At 50.3% G+C, this 16,978-nt stretch overlaps 1 protein-coding gene across 1 annotated transcript; it reads right to left on the bottom strand.

The window, feature by feature from the left end:
* Positions 1 to 1,519: 1,519 nt before the first annotated feature.
* BRF2 (BRF2 general transcription factor IIIB subunit) lies at positions 1,520 to 11,705 on the bottom strand. The gene is made up of 4 exons (XM_073618236.1): positions 11,414 to 11,705; positions 7,164 to 7,223; positions 4,848 to 5,169; positions 1,520 to 2,254 (listed from the first exon to the last, which is right to left on the bottom strand). The coding sequence occupies exons 1-4, from the start codon at positions 11,565 to 11,567 to the stop codon at positions 1,576 to 1,578; spliced, it is 1,215 nt and encodes a 404-aa protein (XP_073474337.1). The 5' UTR covers positions 11,568 to 11,705; the 3' UTR covers positions 1,520 to 1,575.
* Positions 11,706 to 16,978: the final 5,273 nt, after the last annotated feature.

Raw genomic sequence — 16,978 nt, forward strand, 5'->3', positions numbered from 1 at the left:
TATTCTGCTACATGTCTTTGGTAAAAGTGAATCCCAGTAAATGTATATTGATTGGTTTGTGTGAAAGTTATAGGGTCTACAAACTATGCTGTATATAATGGAATGTACACAACTGTAACACTATACTGGTAATGGCGGTGATCAGCAACTAGAGATGGTGTGGCGGGAAATCTGGTGCTAACAGACACTGGACTAACTGACTGACACTGACAACACTAATACAGAGATCAGTGATAACACTGTACTGTACACTGACTGGGAAGGGGTTAACATCAAGGAGCAATTAAAGGGTTTACTGTGCCTACCAAGTGTAATCTGTGCTGCTTTCATTTACAGATCTGGCTGATTTTTCTCCCCGCTTTTCAGGGTGAAGAAACAGCCAGATCACTGTTCTATGTACAGAGTTCTGTGTGTTTGTAAACTCAGAACTCTGTGCTGTGATTGGCTGAAACCTGCTGACAAACTGGTGTTGTCAATCACAGCAGGGGGCCCGCTTACGTGCGCCCGAAAACTCAGAAGTGGGCATCAACGTACATTGCTGTGCCCGAACTTGACGCCTGCTCGCAGTACGCAGTACGTGCTACAGCCGAATGGCGGCTACACTGTGGTCGTCCAGTTCTGGAGGGGCATTATTGACGTCCTTCCAGAACCCGTAGGGCATCGGGCACGCTCTGTGATCCTTCAGACACAGCTGATCACAGATTGAGGTAAAGGGTCAATCACAGCGGCCCTTTACCATGTGATCATCTGTGTCCAATCACAACTCATCACATGTAAACAAATGTCAGTTTATTGCCATTTCCTTTCCCCAGCGCTGTGTCACTGTCTGAGGAAAGGAAAGCCAATAACTGGCCATCCAGTGACAGGGCACACTTACACTGATCATCAGTGCAGCATACCAGTGTCACTGTCCATCAGTGCAGCCTCATTAGTGCCGCGCCTCATCGGTGCCCATCAGCGAATCCTCATCGTGCCCATCAGTGAAGCCTCATCGGTGCCACCTTGACAGTGCCCATCAGTGAAGCCTCATCCGTGCCCATCAGCAAAGCCTCATCAGTGCCCATCAGTGAATCCTTATGGTGCCCATCAGTGAAGCCTCATCGGTGCCACCTTGACAGTGCCCATCAGTGAAGCCTCATCCGTGCCCATCAGCAAAGCCTCATCAGTGAATCCTCATCGTGCCCATCAGTGAAGCCTCATCCGTGTCCATCAGTGAAGCCTCATCCATGCCCATCAGTGAAGCTACATCAGTGCCACCTTGACCATGCCCACCAGTGCAACCTCAGTGCCCATCAGCGAAGCCTCGTCAGTGCACATCAGCGAAGCCTCGTCAGTGCCACCGTGACAGTGCCCACCAGTGCCGCCTTATTAGTGCCCATCAGTGCAACCTCATCAGCGCACATCAGTGAGGGAGAAAAATTACCTATTTGCAAAATTTTATAACAAACCAAAAAGTTTTTTTATTTCAACATTTTTCATCTTTTTTCAGTTGCTTAGCAAAAACTACCCCCCCCCCCTCCCCAACGGTGATTAAATACCACCAAAAAAGAAAGAAACACTTCTAGCCATAGGCTTCTATGTGGGATCTCCTCCTTGACTCTGTGATGCTCCAAGCTTGGCCTGGTACTGCTGAATGGCCTCAATCTCAGCCGGCGTCCTGAGATACTGCTCCATCTCGCTGTCCGATATCTCCTCCTCTCCGGTCACGTCTGGCTGCCCTCCTGTGAAGGCGTTGTCATAACGTCTTTTCTTTGGTTTTTTCATGATTGGAGGGAGGAACGGGCAGCTCAGGCTGGGTTCTTCAGATGCTGTCAAGTCTCCTCGTTCTGTGGAGGACATCTCTGCCGCTGCCATCGCCTTCCTGAGAAGGTAAGTCCTGTGCTTCAAGATGTCTCCCAAGTGCTGGACCACCGTCTTCTTGTTGAGGGACATCATCTTCAGCCAGGGCAGCTCCTGGGCCAGCTGGAGGAATGTCTCTAGAAGCTCCTTCAGTCTTCTATCTGCTGCCGGAGGTGGGGTGCCGATTTCACACCATTTGCAAAACTTTGCCAATGAGCAGGAGATACGCTGTGCGGGTTTGAGGGACTTCCAGGAAAGGAAGGCCGCTGCGGTGATAATAGGGACAGGCTGACGTCCGGTGACCAGCCAAGTTTCTCCAGCCAGCTCCACCGTCTTCAGGGTGCGTTCTAATACCCGGCCCAGACTCTCTGCATATTCCTCAGGAGCGTTCGGAGCGTTCTGGAGTAACCGAAAACTTCAAAGATAAATGTTAGAGAAACTGGATGTAACCTTAGTCAGTAAATCAGGGGTTGCCAAACTGCGGCCCGCTGGGGGCACTACTCCTTCCACTAATATAAGGCACTATTCCTCCCACTGACACCAATGATGGGGCACTATTCCTCCCACTGACACCAATGATGGGGCACTATTCCTCCCACTGACACCAATGATGGGACACTATTCCTCCCACTGACACCAATGATGGGACACTATTCCTCCCACTGACACCAATGATGGGACACTATTCCTCCCACTGACACCAATGATGGGGCACTATTCCTCCAACTGATACCAATGATGGGGCACTATTCCTCCCACTGAAGCCAACGGTGGGGCACTATTCCTCCCACCAATACCAACGACGATGGGGCACCATTCCATCCACTGATACCAATGATGGGGCACTATTCCTCCCACTGACACCAATGATGGGGCACTACTCCTCCCACTGATACCAATGATACACTTTACTCCAACTGACCACCAAGACTTTGGCATTTTATACTTTAGTCTGCCCCCACCCCCCTTAAGTCTGAAGGACAGTAAACTGGCCCTTTGTTTAGAAAGTTTGGAGACCCCCCTGATCCAAAGGAAAGGAAAACACATACCTATGCTGGATTTTAATTTTGAAAATGCTCTGCAATTACCGATTCCAATGGCAATTATATAGCCAAATTAACCACGCTTTTCTTACTGTACATTAACATCAGTCCCACCACCCAAGGAGCTTACAATCTACAGCCCCTTCCTCACATGTTCAAATACACACATACTAAGGACAGTTTAGACAGGGGTCCTTTAACCGGTTCCCGACCGGCGCACACCGATGTACGTCGGCAGAATGGCACGGCTGGGCAAATGGGCGTACCCGTACGTCCCTTTGAATTTGCCGCCATGCCATTGCGTGCGTGCCGGCCGGGAGCCCCGTGAGTCGGGTCGCGTGTCCCGAGGAATCGATCGCCGTGGGGATACCCGCAATCGCCTCACGGAGAGGAAGAACGGGGAGATGCTGATGTAAACAAGTAATCTCCCCGTTCTGCCTTAGTGACAGTGTCACTGATCTCTGCTCCCTGTGATCGGGAGCAGAGATCAGTGACGTGTCACATGTAGCCACGCCCCCCCACAGTTAGTAATCACTCCCTAGGTCATACTTAACCCCTCCCCGCCCCCTAGTGGTTAACCCCTTCACTGCCAGTGTCATATACACAGGAATCAGTGCATTTGTATAGCACTGATCACTGTATAAAGGACAATGGTCCCAAAAATGTGTCAAAAATGTCCGCTGTGTCCGCCATAATGTTGCAGTCACGATAAAAATCGCAGATTGCCGCCATTACTAGTAAAAAAAAAAAATTATTCATAAAAATGCCATAAAACTATCCCCTATTCTGTAAACGTTATAACTTTTGCGCAAACCAATCAATAAACGCTTATTGCAATTTTTTTTACCAAAAATATGTAGAATACATATTGACCTAAACTAAGGGAAAAAAAATGTTTTTTTTTATAAATTTTTTGGGGGATATTATAGCAAAAAGTAAAAAATAATGCGTTTTTTTCAAAATGGTCGCTATTTTTTTGTTTATAGCGCAAAAAATAAAAACCGCAGAGGTGATCAAATACCACAAAAGAAAGCTCTATTTGTGGGGAAAAAAGGACGTCAATTTTGTTTGGGAGCCATGTCGCACAACCGCGCAATTGTCAGGTAAAGTGACGCTGTGCCGAATCGCAAAAAGTGCTCTGGTCTTTGGCCAGCCAAATGATCTGGGGCTGACATCCGTCGCTCCATAGACCTGCATGGAGCACCCGTTCAGGTCCGCCAGCAAAACTGACAGGTGGACCTGAACGATCCGACAGTATGAAAGGGGCCAAATGCTTGACAAAAAAAAAAAAAGGGCCTTGTTTAGATGGCTGTGAACCAGAAGTGACCGGAAGTGGAAGGTCACATGACTGATGAAGGGGTCCTGCATGGCTCCAAAATGTTGCTATCTGCTGTAATGATGTGATCGCCGAATAAAGCTTTGGACTTGTTCTGGAGATCCTTGGTGGGCTGGTGACATTCTCTTTCTCTGACTAGACACGGTTCCAGCCGGTGGTCACTTCAGCACCCCCTTATATGCACAGCCATTTCTACAGGACGTGTGCCTTGGAACCGGAAGTTACGTCATGACCTCCTAGACCATAGAGTTGAGGGGAGGCCATCTTTCCTCTGCTAATCTCTATGGCAAGCTGCTGCCGCCACCGCCACCACCAGATGGGTTTGTGGGCTTTCTGATGGGCCAGGTAAGCCTGAGAACCACTGGAAAGTGGAGGGGGTGACACCTGCTGCTACTTCTAAAAGTGATCCAGTGGCTAATCAGCCGCTCGGATCACTTTTATCGGAAAGAGTGGCGGCTGCAGAAAATTTTAATTCTGGGGGTTTATGGCATGCAGCTGCAGGCCTCATATTAAACTGCAAGGTCATGACGTATTTTTCCCGGTTAGGCGGTCAGCAAGTGATTAAAGTGAGACCCAATTCCACACATTGACTTGGCCATCTATTCTATTCCCATCTCTAATGATCGTACCTCTTGCAGTGACTTTCCACCAGGTGCTGTAAGTCAAACGTTGGTAAGTCGATCCTCAGGGCCTCCACCAGCTTGGGTAACATGGAGCTGAAGAGCTCCTTCTGGGAGTACATGAGGGTGCAGACGGTGCCCATAGTGATTGGCCAGCGATGTTGGCGGCACGTTATGTAGACGCAGCATCCCATGATGGCTTCCTTCTTCTCCTTGCTGACGGAGTGACATATCGGGTGCGGGAAGATCCGCTCGTAGTACGACACGGCCGTGTCCGCAAAGCTGTCCGGAAGCCGGAGGACTCGGCAGAGATTTCTGACACGTATGATACCTGGAGGAGGACACAACGCAGAGACAGGTGACACCTTTACAGGTCAACTCCAGATAGACTCCATCCTGGCAGTGCAAGGACCTCAACCAGACTGGGCAGTACCTGTACAGCACAAATCAGACTGGGGGAGGAAGTAGTAACCCCCCAGCTCTGCTGATCCCCCACTCAGAACTAACCCCCGGCTCTGCTGATCCCCCGCTCAGTAGTAACCCCCAGCTCTGCTGATCCCCCGCTCAGTAGTAACCCCCAGCTCTGCTGATCCCCCGCTCAGTAGTAACCCCCAGCTCTGCTGATCCCCCCACTCAGTAGTAACCCCCCACAGCTCTGCTGATCCCCCACTCAGTAGTAACCCCCCCAGCTCTGCTGATCCCCCACTCAGTAGTAACCCCCCCAGCTCTGCTGATCCCTCACTCAGTAGTGACCCCCCCAGCTCTGCTGATCCCCCACTCAGTAGTGACCCCCCCCCAGCTCTGCTGATCCCCCACTCAGTACTAACCCCCCAGCTCTGCTGATCCCCCACTCAGTACAGGGAGAAGGAAAGGAATACAGAGGGGAGGAGGGGAGTACAGAGGGGAGGAGGGGAGTACAGAGGGGAGGAGGGGAGTACAGAGGGGACGAGAGGGGTACAGAGGGGACGAGGGGAGTACAGAGGGGACGAGGGGAGTACAGAGAGGAGGAGGGGAGTACAGAGGGAAAGAGAGGGGACGAGAGGAGTACAGAGGGGACAAGAGGAGTACAGAGGGAAGGAGGGGAGTACAGAGGGGACAAGAGGAGTACAGAGGGGACAAGAGGAGTACAGAGGGGAGGAAGGGGAGTACAGAGGGGAGGGAGGGGAGTACAGAGGGGACAAGAGGAGTACAGAGGGGACAAGAGGAGTACAGAGGGGAGGAAGGGGAGTACAGAGGGGAGGAAGGGGAGTACAGAGGGGAGGGAGGGGAGTACAGAGGGGACGAGGGGAGTACAGAGGGGACGAGGGGGGTACAGAGGGGACGAGGGGGGTACAGAGGGGAGTACAGAGGGAAGGAGAGGAGTACAGGGGGAAGGAGGGGAGTACAGGGGAAAGGAGGGGAGTACAGAGGGGAAGGAGGGGAGTACAGAGGGGAAGGAGAGGAGTACAGAGGGGACAAGAGAAACAGAGGGGAGGAAGGGGAGTACAGAGGGGAGGGAGGGGAGTACAGAGGGGAGGGGAGTACAGAGGGGAGGGAGGGGAGTACAGAGGGGAGTTGGGGAGTACAGAGGGAAGGAGGGGAGTACAGAGGGGACGAGGGGGGTACAGAGGGGAGTTGGGGAGTACAGAGGGAAGGAGAGGAGTACAGGGGGAAGGAGGGGAGTACAGGGGGAAGAAGAGGAGTACAGAGGGGAAGGAGAGGAGTACAGAGGGGAAGGAGAGGAGTACAGAGGGGACAAGAGTACAGAGGGGACAAGAGTACAGAGGGGAGGAAGGGGAGTACAGAGGGGAGGGAGGGGAGTACAGAGGGGAGGGAGGGGAGTACAGAGGGGAGTTGGGGAGTACAGAGGGAAGGAGGGGAGTACAGGGGGAAGGAGGGGAGCACAGGGGGAAGGAGAGGAGCACAGGGGGAAGGAGGGGAGCACAGGGGGAAGGAGAGGAGCACAGGGGGAAGGAGAGGAGCATAGGGGGAAGGAGAGGAGTACAGAGGGGGAGGAGAGGAGTACAGAGGGGGAGGAGAGGAGTACAGAGGGGAGGAGGGGGGTACAGAGGGGAGTTGGGGAGTACAGAGGGAAGGAGGGGAGCACAGGGGGAAGGAGGGGAGCACAGGGGGAAGGAGAGGAGCACAGGGGGAAGGAGAGGAGTACAGAGGGGAAGGAGAGGAGTACAGAGGGGAAGGAGAGGAGTACAGGGGGGAGGAGAGGAGTACAGGGGGGAGGAGAGGAGTACATTGGACACACTGAATATGGCACATGCCTTTTTTTTCCGGCAGCTCCAGAATTCGCCCCTCCCCCGCCATGTTATGAGATAGGATCAGACTACTTACCTTTGAGCTTGGCTTTGCTGATGTTCTCATTCTGCCCGGAGCTCTCCGAATATTTCACAGCTGAGGACAGAACAATAAATCCGGGATGAAAACAATTACAATCTATAGTGAGTTGGGTGCGTTTTGTGCTTTTTTTTGCGTGTATTGTCACCCAGCAGAACACATGACGGCTCCCCGTGTTTGGGGTCATATTAGGTAATAAGGCGCATTTCTGCCACAACAGACACTTTAAACTGACATTTTCTCTCTTTTTTTTCTTCTTTTTTCTATTTTAACAAACACCTAAAAACTGATTTTTGAAGGAAGTGATACAATTATATATATATTTTTAGCATATTCCCCATTGCAACTCTGCATGTTGCAGGGGGTGCAACACACAAGAACCTATCACCTTTACAAAAACAATTTTTTATAATCGCTTGTTAAAGCATTCCAACATTACACTCTACAGCAAGTGTAAAATCACGATTTATTACAGGATTCTGTTGTTTTATATATAAATACTTTTTGAAGCTTCTTCATCTCATGATTATAATCTTAGCAATTTGAGCACCTGCAATGGGTCTCCCTAAAGAGGAATAGCGCGGCACCTACATCCCTTTTTAATCAGCGTTTCTGCTACACCCAGATGTGAACGGTGGCCGAACCACCGGAGTCCCGGCGCCGTGTCCGATCAGCGCGGTGATCGGGGGATTTTCATACACTCCTGGAGGTTATCGAGCGTTTGAAGCCACCTGATCACTTCCACCTCCGCAACATACCGGCGACCTCACACTTCGTACCCCCAACATGTATTCTGGGCTCTGCATGCCCACTGGCGGACCCAGGATGGGTATGGAGGGTACTGCCGGTTAGAGGGGAGGGAGAGAAGTGAACGTTCGCTCGTTGGCCCCCCCCCCCATTCCTGTCACTAACCCAGGAGTCACATGTCAAACATCACTTCCAGGTCCCCCCGTGTCACTTTGCCCGGCCAGCTTGGCTGGGATAGAATATAATGCAGTCCATCAGCTCCCCTGGAGGACAGGTGAGACATCAGGGGGTTTGTCTATTAGACCCCAGATGTCTCATTAGCCACTTCAGCTCTGGAACATTTACCCCCCTTCATAACCAGGCCATTTTTTGCGATACGGCACTGCGCTACTTTAACTGACAATTGTGCAGTCATACAACGTTGTACACAAAAAATTTTATATCATTTTTTCCCCACAAATAGAGCTTTCTTTTGGTGGTATTTAATCACCTTAGCTTTTTTTTCTTTGCGCTATAAACAAAAAAAAAAAAGAGCGACAATTTTGAAAAAAAAAAAAAAACAATATTTTTTACTTTTTGCTATAATAAATATCCAATAAAAAAAAATGTAAAAGAAAAAATAAATCGAATTTCTTCACCAATTTGGACCAATATGTATTTTGCTACATATTTTTGGTAAAAAAAAAAAAAAAAAAACAACAAAAAAAAAAACAATAAGCGTATATTGAGTGGTTTGTGCAAAAACTGGGTCTATAAACTGGGATAGATTTATGGAATTTTTTTTTACTAATAATGGCGGCGATCAGCGATTTTTAGCGGGACTGCGCCATTGCGGCGGACAAATTTGGCACCAAGTGACACTTTTTTTGGGGACCAGTGACACTAATACAGTTGTAAGTCCTAAAAAAAAAAAAAAAATTTAAAAATGCACTGTCACTGTACTAACGACACCGGCAGGGAAGGGGTTAACATCAGGGGGCGATCAAAGGGTTAAATGTGTTCCCTGGGAGTGCTTTCTAACTGTGGGGGGAGGTGCTGTGACTATAGGAAAACAGAGATCCGTGTTCCCGCTTAGCAGAAACACAAGATCTTCATTTTCCTCTCTCCGAAATGATCGCCAAGTTACCAGCAGGTATCGCGCCCGCCAGAACCTGCTGATTGGCTCCCGCTTTGTCCAATCACAGCGGGAGTGGGGTTCCCGGCAGGGACCCCCGGAGTCGAAGAAGAAAATCACGTGCCTGTACGTGATTTTGTGCTTAAGGGCCGCCGTGCCGCAGTATATGTACGTGGGGGCGGTCCTTAAGCGGTTAAAGAGAACCTGTCACCAAAAACACGCATCACACCGAGAGGACTTTTTTAGTCCCCTATGTCATTTATTTTAACCACTTCCTGGCCGCCCGCCATCGCTATACGTCGGTACTTTGACGTTGAATACCGTTGTTATGGCAGCAGATAGTTACCATGCCCCCGGTGATCTTAAAAACGACGGGCGGCCCGCTTTCAGATAAAAGCGGTGTCCGTTATAAAATCGCAGCGGGATCACTTTTATCGGCGGCGGGAGAGGTGCCCAACCCCCTCCCGCCACGTTCTGGTCGTCACCGCCACTTACCGGACCAGTCGGTAGCGGCGGAGACGATCCGATCCTTCCCCTCAGAGTCGAGCGAGGGGATGATGAGCCCCCCCAACTCGGCTCCGTACCATTGGATGACGGAAGCGACATCAAACGTCGTATTTTTAGTGTGAATGATGAGATGTGACGTCCTTTTGACCCCCCAGATCTCACATTAAAGAGGTCCTGTCATGCTTTTTTTAGCACCACCTATGGGAAATATCGGGTATTGAAGTTTGTCGTCATTTCTCAGGCTTGTACACAATTATAAGCCTTGGCATGTCGGGTATCTATCTACTCGGCACAACCTCGTCTTTTATATTTAATGAAAAACGTGGGTAATATATTGTGTCTTTATGCCCTAAGATTAACTTTAGTGCCTTTTTTTTTTACTGAAATTTTGCATTTTATAAACCCGAGTGATATAAAAAATTGGAGCTACCGCCATTTTATTCTCCGGGTCTCAGCTTTCGGAAAATATTGAATGTGTGGGGGTTTGATGTAAACTTCAGGCTTATAATGCCTCAGTGAGGGGTAATGACTGGTTGCCATGGTAGCACAGGGTTGGGGTGGGGGGGTGACTCTGTGGTTGCCATGGTAGCACGGGGTGGGGGAGGGGTGACTGTGTGGTTGCCATGGTAGCACAGGGTGGGGGAGGGGTGACTGTGTGGTTGCCACGGTAGCACAGGGTGGGGGAGGGGTGACTGTGTGGTTGTCATGGTGGTGGCACAGGTTGGCGATGGGGGGTGTGGTTGCCATGGTAGCACAGGGTGGGGGGTGTGGTTGTCATGGTAGTACAGGGTGTGGGGGTGTGGTTGCCATGGTAGCACAGGGTGGGGGGGTGGGACTGTGTGGTTGCCATGGTGGTAGCACAGGCTGGCGATGGGGGGGTGTGGTTGCCATGGTAGCACAGGTTGGCGATGGGGGGTGTGGTTGCCATGGTAGCACAGGTTGGCGATGGGGGGTGTGGTTGCCATTTCGGTAGCACAGGGTGGGGGGGTTGCCATGGTAGCACAGGGTGGTGGTGGGGTGTGTGGTTGTCATGGTAGCACAGGGTGGGGGGTGTGGTTGCCATGGTAGCACAGGGTGGGGGTGGGACTGTGTGGTTGCCATGGTAGCACAGGGTGGTGGTTGGGGGTGTGGTTGCCATGGTAGCACAGGGTGGGGGTGTGGTTGCCATGGTAGCACAGGGTGGGGGTGTGGTTGCCATGGTAGCACAGGGTAGGGGTGTGGTTGCCATGGTAGCACAGGGTGAGGGGTGTGGTTGCCATGGTAGCACAGGGTGAGGGGTGTGGTTGCCATGGTAGCACAGGGTGGGGGGTGTGGTTGCCATGGTGGCACAGGGTGGGGGGTGGGACTGTGTGGTTGCCATGGTGGAACAGGGTGGTGGGTGTAACTGTGTGGTTGCCATGGTAGCACAGGGTTGGGGGTGTGGTTGCCATGGTAGCACAGGGTGGTGGGAGGGACTGTGAGGTTGCCATGGTAGCACAGGGTGGGGGGTGTGGTTGCCATGGTAGCACAGGGTGGTGGGTGGGACTGTGTGGTTGCCATGGTAGCACAGGGTGGGGGGTGTGGTTGCCATGGTAGCACAGGGTGGGGGGTGTGGTTGCCATGGTGGCACAGGGTGGGGGGGGTGGGACTGTGTGGTTGCCATGGTAGCACAGGGTGGGGGGTGGGACTGTGTGGTTGCCATGGTGGTAGCACAGGGTGGGGGGTGGGACTGTGTGGTTGCCATGGTAGCACAGGGTGGGGGGTGTGGTTGCCATGGTGGTAGCACAGGGTGGGGGGTGTGGTTGCCATGGTGGTAGCACAGGGTGGGGGGTGTGGTTGCCATGGTGGGAGCACAGGGTGGGGGGTGTGGTTGCCATGGTGGTAGCCCAGGATTGGTCACCTTGTAGGAATCCCTCCTCGCTCAGGGTTGTGGTGAGCGCCCCCTCTGTCAGCACATAGCCGCACTCCGCACACACCATCTGCTGCTGGGAGTAATGAGAATCCTCCACAATGTCCGAGGAGCCGCAGTCCGGACATCGCACCGGGCGGGACATCTTCCCCCCCTCACACCCGCCACCGGGAGCTCGGCCTAAAGTAATATCTCCCCCCGCCAAGCTGCTGTCTCCACCGTCGGCGCCATTATGTCGAAGTCTACCAGTAGTCACCGAGAGTATGTCTCCACTGTCGGCGCCATTTTGTTTAAGCCTTCCCCGTGTACATAGCCCAGAGTTGGTCTTCAAAAATATGGCGCCCAAAGCCGCGAATTTGGAGACATAAATGTTTTGCAACGTTTTTACCAAACGCCCGGGGCGCGAAAGATGATAAATAACACGGGACGGACGGGGAATATGAATTACAGGCCAACCAGAGAGCGGATCGGTGATTTATTGTTTTCCAGCGGCGGCGAGAGGGCGGCCGACCGGAAGTTCCGAGGAGTCCGTGTCAGTGTATGGAGAGCGGCTGTAATATAAGCGGACAGCAGGGGGCGCTGCTGGGTAATATAAATCCTGTACTGCGCCATAGTATAGGAATCCCCACAGGGAGGTGTAATAATACTGACACTGGGGGGCGCTGTCACTTCATACAAATCACACCCTCCTCCAATATAGGAATCGCTAGGTGGGGGGGCGGGGGGGCGGCTCCAGCCCCAGAAGATTTACCCCCCTTCATGACCAGGCCATTTCTTTGCCATACACTTTAACTGACAATTGCGCGGTCGTGCGACGTTGTACCCAAATAAAATTGACGTCCTTTTTTTCCCCCCCACAAATAGAGATTTCTTTTGGTGGTATTTGATCACCTCTGCGGTTTTTATTTTTTGCGCTATAAACAAAAAAAAAAATTGCGACAATTTGAAAAAAAAAAAATTTTTTTTTTTGCTTTCCGCGATAAAAACATCCAATAAAAAAAAAAAAAAAAAGTAAAAAAATCAAATTTCTTCATCAGTTTAGGCCGATATGAATTCTGCTAATGAATGGATTTGTAAATGTCGGACAATAATAATTGTAAAAACGTTTTGTTAAATAAAGATTGTAAAAAAAAAAAAAAAAAATTCCAATAAACATTTATGGTTTGCACAAAAGTGATATCGTCTACAAAATACGGGAGAGATTTATGGCGTTTTTATTGTTTTTTACTAGTAGCGATCAGCGTTTTTTTAGCGGGACTGCGCCATTGCGGCGGAAAAATCTGACACCAAGCGCCACTTTTTTGGGGGACCGGTGACACCAGTACAAGGATTTTTAAGTTTAAGTATAAATGGAGCGACAAAGCGCTTACATATCCAGGTACGCCGCCGCTCTCATTTTCCCCCTTTGCTTCAAAAAATGAAGACTTTACCAGGTACAGGGCGAGAGGCTGGGACTTCAACCGCTTGCCGACCGGCGCGCGCCGATGTACGTCGGCAAAACGGCACGGCTAGGCAAAAGGACATACCCGCAAGTCCTTTTGAAATTGCCGCCGAGCCATTGCGTGCGCGCCGCCGGCGGCCGGGAGCTCCGCGAGTCAGGTCGCGGGTCCCGCGGACTCGATCGCCGTGGGGATACCCGCGATCGCCTCACGGAGAGGAAGAACGGGGAGATGTTAAGGTAAACAAGCATCTCCCTGTTCTGCCTTAGTGACAAGTGTCACTGATCTCTGCTCCCTGTCATTGGAGCAGAGATCAGTGACGTCACACACCCAGCCCCTCCCCCCTACAGTTAGAAACACGCCCCTAGGATACATTTAACCCCTACAGCGCCCACCTAGTGTTGACCCCTTCACTGCCAGTCACATTTACACAGGAATCAATGCGATTTTAATCGCGCGGATCGCTGTATAAACGTGAACGGTCCCAAAATCGCGCCAAAATTGTCCGACGTGTCCGCCATAATGTCGCAGTCAAGGTAAAAATCGCTGATCGCCGCCATTACTAGTAAAACAAAAAAAAAATAAATAAAAGTGCCATAAAACTATCCCCTATTTTGTAGACGCTAAAACTTTTGCGCAAACCAATCAATAAACGCTTATTGCGATTTTTTTTTTTTTTCCACCAAAAATATGTAGAAGAATACATATCGGCCTAAACTTTTTGGGGGATATTTATTATAGCAAAAAGCAAAAAATAACGCTTTTTTTTTTTTTTTTACAAAATTGTCGCTCTTTTTTTGTTTATAGCGCAAAAAATAAAAACCGCAGAGGCGATCGAATACCACCAAAAGAAAGCTCTATTTGTGGGGGAAAAAAAACGGACGCCAATTTTGTTTGGGAGCCACGCCGCACGACCGCGCAATTGTCAGTTAAAGCGGCCGCAGCGCCGAATCGCCAAAAGTGCTCTGGTCAGGAAGGGGGGTAAATTCTTCCGGGGCTGAAGCGGTTAAATAAGACGCGAGTCTCCATACTGTACATACATGGAACAGGAAGGCTGAGAATTTGAATGAGGCCAGAAGATCAGTCACCATTTTATTGATACAAAGTAACATAATGACACCATAATAGACATTGACTGTGGAGTCATCTATACAAATACATCCTGATTGATACATTGTAAACCAGATACATGGAAAACGGATCTTCACTCTTGGCTTGGGCGCTACAATATCATTCAGATGAGTATTCTCCATAAATGTCTTTATCTTCTATACCGGTGTTCTGCCATATAGTGTCCTCCTATCGGATAGTGTCCGCTCCGTACTGCGCAGGCGCAGCGCTTGCGCAGTATGGAGCAGAAGGAGATGCCGAAAATGTCCGAAGTTGATCAGCTGACCATCAGCTGTACACGGCGCTTCGGCAGTTCTTAGCGATGGCTGTGTAAGAGGGCCCCTCGCGGGCTCGCTTCGCTCGCCACGCTTCGGGCACGGAACTATATATTCTCACTCTATGTCCACTTGGATAGTAGGGAATGATCCTGGACATAGGGTGAGAATAAAAGCGCAGGCGCCGTGTACAGCTGATGATCATCTGTTAAACTTCGGAGACTTTCGGCGTCTCGTTTGTCCTCCGTACTGCGCCTGCGCAGTACAGGGAGGACACTATATGATAGGGGACTGTATTTGACAAGACACCGGCACTACGGATATGTATTCCATCTACATACTTTAAATAGTGGCAGAAGTAAATTTGTGATTTTATTTGGGCATATAAGCAGCCAACCAACTGATGGGCTCTGATGGGTGGCAGTGATGGGCACTGATAGGTGGCAGTGATGGGCTCTGATGGGTGGCAGTGATGGGCACTGATAGGCGGCAGTGATGGGCTCTGATGGGTGGCAGTGATGGGCACTGATAGGTGGCACTGATGGGCACTGATAGGTGGCAGTGATGGGCACTGATGGGCTCTGATGGGTGGCAGTGATGGGCACTGATAGGCGGCAGTGATGGGCACTGATGGGCTCTGATGGGTGGCAGTGATGGGCACTGATAGGCGGCAGTGATGGGCACTGATAGGTGGCAGTGATGGGCACTGATGGGCTCTGATGGGTGGCAGTGATGGGCACTGATAGGCGGCAGTGATGGGCACTGATAGGTGGCAGTGATGGGCTCTGATGGGTGGCAGTGATAGGCACTGATGGGTGGCACTGATTGGCACTACAGGTGGGCATTGATAGGTGGCGCTTGTTGGCATTGATAGGTGGCACTTGTGGGCACTGTTAGCTGGCACTGTGGGCACTGTTTTATGGCACTATTAGGTGGTACTGATGAGGCAGATGTGCCTCTTCCACTTGGGGACCGATGTCCCTCACATCCGAGCCGGTGATCGGCTTTTTTTTCTACTCACGCTGTCAGAGTGAGTAAAAAAAAAAAAACGATTACCGATCTTTTGTTTACATCATGTGATCAGCTATCATTGGCTGACAGCTGATCACATGGTAAGGGGCCGGGATCGGCCCCTTACACGGATCGGTGATCAGCCGAGTCTCAGTGACTCGGTGATCACAGCGCGCCTGGCGCGCGCCCTGCAGGGCGCGCACGGGGAACGTGCACAGGGGAGGCCGTCATATGACGGCCTCCCGGGAATTCAGGTCCGCGCTGTGGCCGTCATTCGGCCATAGCGCGGATGTGTAGTGGTTAAACTTTGCAGATTGAATATGCCCAGTCACCCGTCCCTTTGGGAAGAGCTCTTCGGTGCTACTTCTTTGACTATCTTCCTAGAGAACTTATTAAACACCCTTTAATAGGCGATACCGTCAAACTCTGCTCGGCCTTGTTCCCCACTATTGGTATAACACCTGAGACTTCCCCCCTTATATCCAATACTGGGGAACCCTCTTTTTTTCTCCAGGGATGGATGATGCGGCTTTTAGGCATCTAGTGAATACAGGCTGCACACAAGTGTCCAACTAGATAAAGGCTGGAGTTTGCGGCCTGCAGGAGACCATCCAGTTTGGTATCCCAAAGCCTTATAGACGCACTGCCGTACGGTGTGTGCGTCCAACTGATCCGGTAAGACTACCCATCCTTCTATCTGAATGTGAAGATTGAGGGGAAAGTTCCCTCACCATTGGACACTCTACATTTTACATGTGGACTTTTCTTTTTCCCCTTTTTTTATGTTCATTGCCATTATTTCACAACACTTTGGGGTTCATTTTGATTTTTTGCACCCATCCCGCCTTCGTGATTGAGGTGTTTTGGATGCATACAGGTTTTGCACTTGTTTATTTATTTTTTCATTCATTTATCAATTTTTAGCGCTACACTTATTGTTTGCACAGTTCACCAGGTTCCCCTACTACCTTTGAGAAATTCTGCTCGGAGGTGGGAGCGATGTCCCATACTTTACCGGCCAACTAAGAATGTTTTCATTTCACCTACGGCAACTGACCCTTTGAAGTGCGTCGGTGAATGGGAACGGGAGTCGGGGAAATCTTTCAGCACAATACAGTTACAACATATTCTTAGGTTTAACACGAATCATGGATTTGTACGAAAACTCAAAAGACTACTTTAAAAATTTTCACTCGGTGGTGTAGAACGTCGGTGAGACTGAAGAAAATCTTCCCTGACTCCTCTGACTTGTGTTGGAGATGTCAGAGAGATAGAGGCGCCATGTTACATATCTTTTGGAAATGCCCCAAATGAAAGAACTTCTGGACAGAGGTCAGACGCATTCTTCAAATTTTTTACGGATTGTACCGATACCAGAAGATCCAGGCTTCTTTCTTCTTCTTCTTCATGCGTCTCACATTCCAGAAAAGGTTTATAAGGAATCTATTATTTGTCACCTCTTAGATGCCACTAAGGCATGTGTTCCTTTGACATGGAAATCATCGCTACCCCCCGACAATAGGGATATGGTTACGTAAAGTGGAAGAGATTAGCAAACTAGAAGACCTGGACTAGAAGACCTGGACTAGAAGACCTGGACTAGAAGACCTGGACTAGAAGACCTGGACTAGAAGACCTGGTTCTTTCTGCGCGACACCAGCAGGAGCTCTATTCCAGGACCTGGTCGCTTTGGAATGTCTTTTTTACCTCGGAGGAGGGGA

This window comes from Aquarana catesbeiana, linkage group LG03 (genome assembly GCF_042186555.1).
Source record: "Aquarana catesbeiana isolate 2022-GZ linkage group LG03, ASM4218655v1, whole genome shotgun sequence".
Classification (NCBI taxonomy): domain Eukaryota; kingdom Metazoa; phylum Chordata; class Amphibia; order Anura; family Ranidae; genus Aquarana; species Aquarana catesbeiana.

Bases quoted from the DNA above. Each gene is read 5' to 3' on its own strand.
- BRF2 (XM_073618236.1), bottom strand. From the start codon at position 11,567: ATGTCCCGCCCGGTGCGATGTCCGGACTGCGGCTCCTCGGACATTGTG. The intron at 7,224-11,413 runs GTGACCAATCCT...TTCTGTCCTCAG, and splicing joins CGAGGAGGGATTCCTACAAG to CTGTGAAATATTCGGAGAGC. The intron at 5,170-7,163 runs GTAAGTAGTCTG...GTCCTCCTCCAG, and splicing joins CAGCAAAGCCAAGCTCAAAG to GTATCATACGTGTCAGAAAT.